General features: G+C 33.5%; 1 protein-coding gene across 1 annotated transcript; it reads right to left on the bottom strand.

Moving 5' to 3' along the window:
- Positions 1–5580: 5580 nt before the first annotated feature.
- On the bottom strand, positions 5581–10913 carry LOC133335793 (probable cytochrome P450 4d14). The gene is made up of 4 exons (XM_061544094.1): positions 10751–10913; positions 10231–10687; positions 5981–6546; positions 5581–5918 (listed from the first exon to the last, which is right to left on the bottom strand). The coding sequence occupies exons 1-4, from the start codon at positions 10911–10913 to the stop codon at positions 5581–5583; spliced, it is 1524 nt and encodes a 507-aa protein (XP_061400078.1).
- Between the last annotated feature and the right edge of the window lie 1633 nt (positions 10914–12546).

Here is a 12546-nt window from a genome sequence, read left to right as displayed (position 1 = left end):
CATCTCTTGCAAAAATGCAAATGCCGACAGTTAAATTAAAAGCAACAGTGGTGGCGAACAGGCAGCCAGGCAGGCAAACAGACATCCTGGCAGACATGACAAAATGATAGAATGATGGCAGACAGGCAGTGAGAAAGAGAGATAATTGAAATGCCCGACACAATGTTGAAATTATAAAAATCTACGCTCTTCGTTAACTGTTACGGTTGACATCTAAGTAAACAGCAGCAACAGCAGCGACATAGATAACAATTTATGAATAAAAGATGCAGTTATATCCTTGTGTCCTCAGACACACACACACCCATACATACACACTAACAATAATAATTTCTCATAATTTGCAGAACATGAACAACAAAGACATAACATCTCGTCCTTAGTACAACAACTAATGCCCAACAAGGATTTTCGTCGACTGTCTGCATTCAAAATGACAATTACAGAGAATAAATGAAACACCAAGGACACCAAGGATAATAACTATAAAGGAAGACGATGTGGATTTCATTGTGCGATCTAGTAAATCAGTTGCGTAGCATCAAAGTATATGGATGTGTGTATAAGTTTGTTTGGTATTGTAGCATTTCATCTACAAAAGCATCCTTGCAAAACAAATGTTGATTATGAGCAGTATTTACGAGGAACATGACAGATGGAGAGGTGTATGTTAATTTTTGGACAGTATTTGCAAGGACTTGAAATTGATATAAGGAGCTGAAAATATATTCTTAAAAATTCCATGCCTTTAAGAGACCCTGAAAAATATTTTTCCAAAAATCTCCGCTTGTCAAAGACCCTGAAAATTATATGTTAAAAAATCCACGCCTGTCAGAGACCATGCCTTGGGATGGACCCAAAAAAATATTTTTTAAAAAATCCCAAAAAAATATTTTAATTTTTTATATCCACGCCTGTCAGAAACCTGCCTAGGGATGGACCCAAAAAAATGTTTTTTTAAAAAATCCCAAAAAAATGTTTTTTTAAAAAATCCCAAAAAAATATTTTAATTTTTTTTTATATCCACGCCTGTCAGAGTCCTTGCCTTGGGATGGACCCAAAAAAATATTTTTAATTTTTTTTAATCCTCGCCTGTCAGAGACCTTGCCTTGGGATGAACCCAAAAAAATATTTTTTATTTTTTTTTAAATCCACGCCTGTCAGAGACCCTGCCTTGTTATGGACCCAAACAATATTTTTTAAAAAATCCACGCCTGTCAGAGACCCTGCCTTGGGATGGACCAAAAAAATATTTTTTTTAAAAATCCACGCCTGTCAGAGACTTTGCCTTCGGAGTATTTACTTTTTATTTTTTTTGGGATGGACCCAAAAAATATTTTTTAAAAAATCTACCCCTGTCAGAGACCCAGCCTTGGGATGGACCCAAAAAAATATTTCTTGAAAAATCTACGCATTTTCAGAGACTCAGCCTTGGGATGGGCCCAAAAAAATATTTTTTAAAAAATCCACGCCTGTCAGAGACCCTGCCTTGGGATGGACCCAAAAACTATTTTTTAAAAAAATTACGCCTGTCAGAGACCCTGCCTTGGGATGGACCCCGAAAAATATTCTTTAAAAAATCCACGCCTTGGGATGGAACCTGAAAAAATATCCTTTAAAAAATCTACGCCTTGGGATGGACACTGAGAAATATTGTGTAACAAATCCACGTCTTAGGATGGGCCCTGAAAAATATTGTGTAACAAATCCACGCCTTAGGATGGACCCTGAAAAATATTCTTTAAAAAATCCACGCCTTAGGATGGACCCTGAAAAATATTCTTTAAGAAATTCACGCCTTAGGATGGACCCTGAAAAATATTCTTTAAGAAATTCACGCCTTAGGATGGACCCTGAAAAATATTCTTTAAAAAATCCACGCCTTAGGATGTACCCTGAAAAATAATCTTTAAAAAATCCACGCCTTAGGATGGACCCTGAAAAATATTCTTTAAAAAATCCACGCCTTAGGATGTACCCTGAAAAATAATCTTTAAAAAATCCACGCCTTGGGATGGAACCTGAAAAAATATCCTTTAAAAAATCTACGCCTTGGGATGGACACTGAGAAATATTGTGTAACAAATCCACGTCTTAGGATGGACCCTGAAAAATATTGTGTAACAAATCCACGCCTTAGGATGGACCCTGAAAAATATTCTTTAAAAAATCCACGCCTTAGGATGGACCCTGAAAAATATTCTTTAAGAAATTCACGCCTTAGGATGGACCCTGAAAAATATTCTTTAAGAAATTCACGCCTTAGGATGGACCCTGAAAAATATTCTTTAAAAAATCCACGCCTTAGGATGTACCCTGAAAAATAATCTTTAAAAAATCCACGCCTTAGGATGGATCCTGAAAAATATTCTTTAAAAAATCCACGCCTTAGGATGGACCCTGAAAAATATTCTTTAAAAAATCCACGCCTTGGGATGGAACCTGAAAAAATATCCTTTAAAAAATCCACGCCTTGGGATGGAACCTGAAAAAATATCCTTTAAAAAATCCACGCCTTGGGATGGACCCTGAAAAATATTCTTTAAAAAATCCACGCCTTAGGATGGACCCTGAAAAATATTCTTTAAAAAATCCACGCCTTAGGATGGACCCTGAAAAATATTTTTTAAAAAATCCACGCCTTAGGATGGACCCTGAAAAATATTCTTTAAAAAATCCACGCCTTAGGATGGACCCTGAAAAATATTCTTTAAAAAATCCACGCCTTAGGATGGACCCTGAAAAATATTCTTTAAAAAATCCACGCCTTATTTAGGACCCTGAAAAACATTCTTTAAAAAATCCACGCCTTATTTAGAACCCTGAAAAACATTCTTTAAAAAATCCACGCCTTAGGATGGAGACTGAAAAATATTCTTTAAAAAATCTACGCCTTAGGATGGAGCCTGAAAAATATTCTTTAAAAAATCCACGCCTTAGGATGGAGCCTGAAAAATATTCTTTAAAAAATCCACGCCTTATTTAGGACCCTGAAAAATATTCTTTAAAAAATCCACGCCTTAGGATGGAGCCTGAAAAATATTCTTTAAAAAAATCCACGAGTAAAGTAAAATCCACTGTGCCTCTATTTGTCATAAAGTTGGAAATCATTATCATCGAAAATATGGCACAGAAGAAGAAGTCCGCTGAAAACCTTAAGACTAGAAAAGGACAAGGCAATGCTCGGACAACAGCTAGAAATGTGATTGAGTTTTGAGATATCTCGACAATCAAGAAAGTAAACATGTTGACCATTTAAAATGATTGACGGTGATTCATAAACGAGCCGACCGGAGCGGCTAAGAAAGGTGTCTCAAAAGAAAGAAAGGAAATACCACCCCTAAAAAATATCTCAGCATGATGTCCTTTCATTTTAGAAAATTACTACCATAGATAAAAGCTGAACATCGCAGAATTATGTTCCAGCTAATAATTACACAGGTGAAAAACGAAAATTATAAAGAAAATCTTCAAAATTAATTTTCAACACACAAAGGATTCACTCAATACGATTTGCCATTACAAATTTGATAGGTGAATTATTTCAGGTAGATGATACAGGATTTACATTTGATAGGCTTAAAAGGATGCTGTAATTGTTTAATGCTCTGATGCACACAAGCAGCAGCCATCCAAACACACACACATATATCCCTACACACACAGAGAGAGTGTGTGTTTTTTGTGTGCGGGCTTTGTAATGCCATATGTTTGCATACGCTGCCGGGTTTATCTTTCCTCGCTTGCCAGTGGAAATTTGAGGCGTTAATCCTGGCAACAGCTGTATTTTGTCAAAGGAGTTTCTCTTGTAATTTGTTAAGAAAATATTTTTTCAAACTGCCGCCCTTCCTCCCTGCATCTTGGAAGGATATGCGAGTGGTGTGTGTCTTTGCATAAAACTCTGATGTACGAGGATGTTGGCATATTGTAAATATTTCCAAAAGACATTTGTCGTTTCTTTTTTTGTATATTTGAACATTTCCTACTCACGTGTCTGCCACGTGAGCCCAAAATAGTCAAATCACTTCCTTTCTTCATATGGCGTTAATTTTTCTCATTCTACTTTCTTAGAAAGGAAATGCTTTTGTAATTTCCTTATTGTCTGCAGGGCGAACAAAAATAATATGCTGAAATCTCAGCTTTTCCATTTTTTTCCTAATTGGAAAATGTACACAGATATCTTGTCAGTCAGGATGATAGATTCTGCAGGGCACAAAATTGTGGAAATATTTAAAAGAATATTTTTTCAGTATCCTTTCTTAGGCGTGGATTTTTTAAAGAATATTTTTTCAGGATCCTTTCTAAAGCGTGAATTTTTTAACGAATATTTTTTCCGGATCCTTTCGTGGCGTGGATTATTTAAAGAATATTTTTTCAGGGACCCTTACAAGGCGTGGATTTTTAAAGAATATTTTTTCAGGGACCCTTACAAGGCGTGGATTTTTAAAGAATATTTTTTCAGGGACCCTTACAAGGCGTGGATTTTTTAAAGAATATTTTTCAGGGATCCTTACAAGGCGTGGATTTTTTAAAGAATATTTTTTCAAGGACCCTTACAAGGCGTGGATTTTTTAAAGAATATTTTTTCAAGGACCCTTACAAGGCGTGGATTTTTTAAAAAATATTTTTTCAGGGACCCTTACAAGGCGTGGATTTTTTAAAGAATATTTTTTCAGGGACCCTTACAAGGCGTGGATTTTTTAAAGAATATTTTTTCAGGGACCCTTACAAGGCGTGGATTTTTTAAAGAATATTTTTTCAGGGACCCTTACAAGGCGTGGATTTTTTAAAGAATATTTTTTCAGGGATCCTTACAAGGCGTGGATTTTTTAAAGAATATTTTTTCAGGGACCCTTACAAGGCGTGGATTTTTTAAAGAATATTTTTTCAGGGACCCTTACAAGGCGTGGATTTTTTAAAGAATATTTTTTCAGGGACCCTTACAAGGCGTGGATTTTTTAAAGAATATTTTTTCAGGGACCCTTACAAGGCGTGGATTTTTTAAAGAATATTTTTTCAGGGATCCTTACAAGGCGTGGATTTTTTAAAGAATATTTTTTCAGGGACCCTTACAAGGCGTGGATTTTTTAAAGAATATTTTTTCAGGGACCCTTACAAGGCGTGGATTTTTTAAAGAATATTTTTGCAGGGACCCTTACAGGGCGTGGATTTTTTAAAGAATATTTTTTCAGGGACCCTTACAAGGCGTGGATTTTTTAAAGAATATTTTTTTAGGGACCATTACAAGGCGTGGATTTTTTAAAGAATATTTTTTCAGGATCCTTTCTAAGGCGTGGATTTTTTAAAGAATATTTTTAGAGTTCCCTTCAAGGAGTGGATTTCTTATACTTTTGTTTTGGACCAAATCTTGAAATTAAAAAAATAGGGTCCCTTACAAAGGATCGATTTAAAAAATGTGTATAGGGTCCCTTACCGGACCTTGACGTTTTTAAAGCATATTTTCCTTGGGTATTGAAATGTCTTCTTTGATTTTTCAGTATAACAAGAAAATCAAATTTTATTATCTTACAAAATCTACAATAAAAAAAACAACTCAAAAAATTATCATTCTCCCCTTTCCTACTTGCGGGGTTTCAAACCCAATTGCACATCAGTCTCCGAACGCAATATTATATTCATAACAAGTTTGACCTCCTCACCCAATGGTAGTAATTCAAAATGTCGAACCATTTTACTGATGGTACTTTTCATTTCTGCTATGGCAAATTTCTGGCCAATACAGTTACGTGGTCCCGCACTGAATGGAACATAAGCGAATGGATTGATTTTATTTGCATCTTCGGTATTCAGATAACGTTCGGGCAAGAAATCATCGGGGTGATGGAAATAATCGGGATCACGCATGGCGGCATACATCAGCAAAGTAATGTTGGTCTTTGCCGGAATGGTAACACCATCTAAGAGACAATTTTTTTCAAATTAGCAAAATTAGTTTTAAAAGTCCCCAATCCGAACATACTTATCACAATATCCTGTTCGGTGACACGACCAATCATTGGTACTGGTGGATATAAACGCAAACTCTCCTTAATCACACAATCCAAATACTTGAGATCTTGCAGCTCCTTCATTGTCACTGGCTTGTCTTTATCCTCCCCTATGACTGTGTGGATTTCTTCCAACACCTTCTGCTGGACCTTAGGATGACGTGATAGCAGATACAAAGTAAAACAAATACCACTGGTCGTCGTATCATGACCCTCAAACATAAATGTGTCAACTTCTTCACGAATATCCATATTTGAGAGTGGTTTACCACCCACTGTCGATTGCAGCAACACATCAAGGAATGCCATTCGCTTCTTAATACCCATTTCATCGGTATTACTACCCGCCTGATAGGTTCCATTTTCAATTGATTTCTGCAAAGCATCACGACGTTCCTCGATTACCTTATCCGTGAATTCATGCATGATTTTTATACAATTCTGCAAGTGGCGATATGTTTTATTATTGAAAATACGGAAGAAGCCATCGAAACGATCGAATGGTCTCACAACACGATCCGACATTATGTTGGAGGTTCTGAAGAAAAATAAAAGGAAATAAAGTAAATTTTAGAATGAAGAATATTTATTATAGGGAATATTTAAACAAAATTAGAATCCTCTTTAAGGACTGATAGTCTTCTATGAAGAAGGAGACCTTCAAAGATCTTTTATGAAGAAAAATATATTCACAGATATTTTTCGAAGTAGACCGGGCCTATTCTATGTCAAGCTCTCAACCAATATCCTGTATATAGAAGATCTTCCACCCTTCAAAGTCCATAGAAAGCCTTCAAATTTCAAAGACGGTATGGGTATGGATTTTTTTTTATAAGGGCAATACAAAAATGTGTAACTCAAAAATACCTCTAAATACCATATACCACAATATGTCGTCTGCCAATTGAGGACATCAAAACTGTCTTCCGAATGTAAACTCCTATGAAGTATATTTATATATAGAAGAGATCCAATATAAAGGTCATTTGGAGGTCATTGAAACATTACTCTAACTATAGAAGGTCCTAGAAATATGTTGAAGGGTTTAGTTGCGTATTTGGAACTCATTCCTAATTTTTAGTAACATTGGGGTTTCTACGAGTTTTTACGAGCTATGTAAGGTTCTACTGGCTATATAATACTTCGAACAAAAAATGTAATATAGAACCATTGGTATAAATATAAAAAGTTTCTATGTGATAGACTGGCTAATATTTTCCAAATTGCTTCATTTTAGGGTAGTAGTGCCAATGAAAGAAATGTTCGACATAAAATTTCACCTTAGGTTAACGAAATATCGAAATCGGTAGCTATAACCTATATACACAAAATCTCCATATTAATTTGGATACATAAAATAAAAATTGATTTTGGATTTATTTTTTGGATGGTTTTTATTTTAGGCCAATTTGGTCCATGAAAAGTCCTTATAGGGGGTTGATGTCAATTAGAAAAATATTCTACATAAAATTTCACTATAGGTCACCGAATAACTAAAATCAGTAGGGTTAATATATATATACATTAAATATCTCTAGTAATTTGAATATATAAAATGTACATTTTTTGGGTTTTTTTGTACATTTTGTACATTTTTAAATTTTGGCCATTTTTACCCACCACACCCACCAACACCCTGTAAGGCATTACTGTCAAGGAGAGTAATATTCTACAGGAGATTTCATTATGGGTTGCAGAATAACCGAAATCGGTATATATAATTTATATACCAAAAATACCTGTAATAATTGGAGTAATCGGAAAAATCCATTTTATTTTGGGTATTTTTTGGGTATTTTTAATGTTTGGCCAATTTGACCTATTAGAAGATCCTGTAGGGGGATGGTGTAAAGGGGAGCAATATTAAAAACGAAATTTAACTATGGGTTGCCGAATAATTGAAATCGTTAGGTTTGATATATATACCCTTAATATCTGGATTACTTTAGAGATATGAAAAAGTAATTTTATTTTGGGTTGTTTTTGGACGATTTTAATTATAGGTCACTTTTGCTTACAAAAAGTCCTTGTAGGGAATTGTTGTCAAGGGTCAAAATATTCTACAGAAAATTCCATTATAGGTCTTCGAATACGAGAAATCGGTAGCTATATTATATGCCAATAAAATATTGGTATTATTTCGAACATAAAATATACACATTTTGGGCAATTTTTGTTCATTTAAGAATTGGTCGAGATTTTGTTGATAGCTTCGTTTCAGGCAATTGGCGTCTATGGAAGAAATATTCTACATTAAATTTTACTATAGGTCACCGAATAACAGGAAATGATAGGTATAATTTATATACATGAAATATACTTATCAATATTGATATATAAAAATATTCCTTTAATTTGCGGTTATTTTTCGACGTTTTTAATTATAGGTCATTTTATCCCACAAGAAGACCCTGTAGGGTATGGTTGTCAAGGTGAAAAATATTCTACATTAAATTCCACTATGGGTCACCAAGGAAAATAAATCGGTACGTATAATATATATATATATATATATATACATAAAATGTCTATATGAATTTCGATAAATAAAAAAAAATAATTTTATTTTGGTTTATTTTGGAAGGGTTTTATTTGTAAGCCAATTTTTCTTACTATATGTCCATATAGGGCGTTGGGGTCAAGGGGAAAATTACTCTACAGAAAATTCCACTATAGCTTCTCGAATTCGAGAAATCGATAGCTATATTATATATCAATTAAAATATTGATATAATTTCAATATATAATATCAATATAATACCAAAATCAATCATATGTAAAAATGATTGATTTTGGGCCTTTTTTGTTAATTTAAGATTTGGTCGATATTTTCCAGATGTCTTCATTTTGGAGGAGTAGTTCAAATGGAAAAAATATTCTACATTAAATTTCATTATAGGTCACCGAACAAGAGAACACGATTGGTATAATATATACACACAAAATATCCATATCAATCTTGATATATACAAATATTTCAATTTTGGGTTATTTTTCGGAATTTTTAATTGTGAGCCAATATGACCCACAAGAAGTCCTTATAGTGGGTTTGTCTCAATGACAAAAATATTCTATATTAAATTTCACTATAGTCCACCGAATAGAGAAAATTATAGCATACTTTATATACACAAAATTTCCATATCAATTTTGATATATAAAAAAATTCCTTCAATTTTGAGTTATTTTTCGGGATTTTTAATTGTGAGCCAATTTGACCCACAAGAAGTCCTGATGGGAGGTTGGTATTAGTGAAAAAAATATTTTACATTAAATTTCACTATAGGTCACCGAAGTAGAGAAATTTATAGGTATAATATATATACACAAAATATCCATAACAATTTCTATGTATAAAATTATTCCTTCATATAATATTTTAGGTTATTTTTCGGAATTTTTAACTGTGAGCCAATTTAAGCCACAAAAGGTCCCTATATGGGGTTGGTGTCAATGAGAAAAATATTCTACGTTAAATTTCACTATAGGTCACCGAAATAGAGAACGTGATAGGCATACTTTATATACATAAAATATCCATAGCAATTTTGATAATTAAAATTATTCCTTTAACTTTGGATAATTTGTCGGCATTTTAAATTGTAGGTTAAATTTGAACATTAAGAAGTGCTTATAGGCGGTTGGTGTAAGTGAAAAAAATATTCTACCCTAAATTTCACTATAGGTCTCCGAACAACTTAAATCGATAGGTGTGATATATATACACAAAATATCTATAACAATGTGGACATACAAAAATAGTAAATATATTTTTATTATGTCATTTTTCAGTGATTTCAATTGTAGGCCAATTTCGTCCATAACAAGTTCGCTTGGGTGGTTAGTATCAAGGGGAAATTTTTTCTACATAATATTTTACTATAGGTCACCTAACAATAGAATTTGCTATATATAATATATATGCCAATATATACACTCCCATTTTTTGTTATTTTCAATGTTTTTCTACAAGTCATCTATCTATAGAATACTTCCTATCTTGTGTCTACCAACTTGAAAGAGGTCGCTTATCGAATTTTTGGCCTAATGAAAACAATATTGAATATTGTTACCAAATCCGAAGAATAAAGGTTTGTATTGTAGGTTTGTTTGTACTTGAACCCTGAACATTTCCAAAATAAAGCGATAAAGAAATGACGTCTTTAACAATCAATTCCTCATTTCTTTCACACACATTGTATCAATATTTTGCAAAACTTACTCTGTCACCGCCTTGGCATAGGGAAATTCAGGATGTTCTTGAGCATTAACCTTCACACCCATTGCCGTTTCCGTAATAATATCCAATGCGGTTAGACAAACTTTTGGGAACATACGGATCACAGTTTTGCCATCAGCTTCCTTCATTAAATTCTTAACCATTACATTACTTTGTTGATCGAACACCTCTACAAATTCTTCCAAAATTTTAAAATGAAAGGTGGGTGTAATTATCTTTCTGCGTGAAAACCATTTGGGTCCAGAACTCAGCAGCAGACCCTGACCCAACCAACCACTTAACAACGTGTAGAGATTATTCTTGGTAATCAGCTGTTGACTTTTGAAAATATCTTCAAAATATTTGACATCGCGTACGAACAGAACACAATGGTTAACCATCCACATGCGTATAATTTTACCATATTTGGCGGTCAGATTGTCCATTAATGTAGAAAAATCTGCAAATGAGAAAAAAATCGTAATTAAAAAAATATGCTTAGGGTTTTCTGGTAATCTCTTACTGGCTGTGGTATTGCCCACAAATTCCAAAACATTTCCCAAAATCGGCAATGGAGTTGGTCCTCGAATACCAGCCTTTTCAATCATAATATGACGTCGCCGTTTGTAGAGCGTATCCGCAAGTATGAGAAGGGACAAAAGTCCCACAAGCATTTCAATCCACATTATGTTTGTGCCAAATAAAGACAAAATATTATTTCCGATTGCTGTTGCTGTTGCTACCACTTCCAATAGACCACGGGTACTAAAATTGGCCAAAAGCATATTTAATATTGTTAACTATATTTTAGTTGTTAGACCTTATCTTGACACACACTTTCAGATTTGTATTCCTCTCTCTGATATCACTTTGATTTCAAAAATGTGCATAGAGATTTAGAACTGTTCTCTTTAACAGGTTTGTTTACCTCCTCACCATAGACTTGAGGTGAGGAGTTCTACACACAAATCTCCATATCTATGATTTTTTTGAATTGGACTGTGGTTAAAATTTAGTGACTTATCTTTCGGCCCATATAATTACAAATTTATATATTGAATTTTCAGAACCACTTAGAGAGTATACATTAATCGACTAGGTCCAATATAATAAATTGGTTAAATTTTTTTATTTATCTATAAACTGCGAAGAGAAACATATCGCATTTTTTTGTTTTTGTTTATCAGTCCCGCACATTGCTAAAGCTTATCTCTAAAAATCGGAAACAGTAGAAAATATAACATGTCACGCTGACTATTCTAATGCTGACCACATCATGCTGACTATTCATTCCAAATTTCTATTCTTTAAAGCCTAAAAGTAAACTATAAGAATTTAAACATATTAGGTTCGAACTCACAGACGTAGATTTTTAAAATAAAAGAATGTTTCAAAATAATATAAATACCATTTTTTTAAATATGTTTAAAATTTAAAAATATTTTTTCAAGGACCCACATAAGTTTTGGATTTTTTTAAATAGTTTTTCATGGACCTAGATAAGGCGTGGATTTTCTTTTTTAAAAATAGTTCCCCAAGAACCATATAAAGCTTGGATTTTGTAATGAATATTTTTTTCGAAGACATATAGAGGTGTAGATTTTTTAAGGAATATTTTTATCGAGGAACTATAGAGAGGCTTGGGTCTATCCTAAGGCATGGACTTTTTAAAGACAATTTTCAAGTCCCATCCTAAGATGTGGATTTTTTTTAAAGAATATTTTTCAGGGTCCATTCTAAGGCGTGGATTTTTTAAAGAATATTTTTCAGGGTCCATTCTAAGGCGTGGATTTTTTAAAGAATATTTTTCAGTCGTGGATTTTTAAAAGAATATTTTTCAGGCTCCATCCTAAGGCGTGGATTTTTTAAAGAATATTTTTCTGGCTCCATCCTAAGGCGTGGATTTTTTAAAGAATATTTTTCAGGCTCCATCCTAAGGCGTGGATTTTTTAAAGAATATTTTTCTGGCTCCATCCTAAGGCGTGGATTTTTTAAAGAATATTTTTCAGGCTCCATCCTAAGGCGTGGATTTTTTAAAGAATATTTTTCTGGCTCCATCCTAAGGCGTGGATTTTTTAAAGAATATTTTTCTGGATCCATCCTAAGGCGTGGATTTTTTAAAGAATATTTTTCTGGATCCATCCTAAGGCGTGGATTTTTTAAAGAATATTTTTCAGGGACCCTTACAAGACGTGGATTTGTTGAAGAATATTTTTTCAGGGTCCATCCTAAGGCGTGGATTTTTTAAAGAATATTTTTCTGGATCCATCCTAAGGCGTGGATTTTTTAAAGAATATTTTTCAGGGACCCTTACAAGAC

The sequence above is a fragment of the Musca vetustissima genome, unplaced genomic scaffold (assembly GCF_032173495.1).
Source record: "Musca vetustissima isolate MV318-11 ecotype Yass unplaced genomic scaffold, APGP_CSIRO_Mvet_v1 utg197282, whole genome shotgun sequence".
In the NCBI taxonomy this organism is placed as follows: Eukaryota; Metazoa; Arthropoda; class Insecta; order Diptera; family Muscidae; genus Musca; species Musca vetustissima.
The sequence above is the reverse complement of the archived record's forward strand: the minus strand, read 5'-3'. Positions and strand labels throughout refer to the sequence as shown.

Coding starts and splice junctions, on each gene's coding strand:
- LOC133335793 (XM_061544094.1), bottom strand. CDS start 10,913: ATGTGGATTGAAATGCTTGTGGGACTTTTGTCCCTTCTCATACTTGCG. Junction 10,688..10,750: donor TGTGGGCAATACCACAGCCA/GTAAGAGATTAC, acceptor TCTCATTTGCAG/ATTTTTCTACATTAATGGAC. Junction 6,547..10,230: donor TATGCCAAGGCGGTGACAGA/GTAAGTTTTGCA, acceptor ATTTTTCTTCAG/AACCTCCAACATAATGTCGG.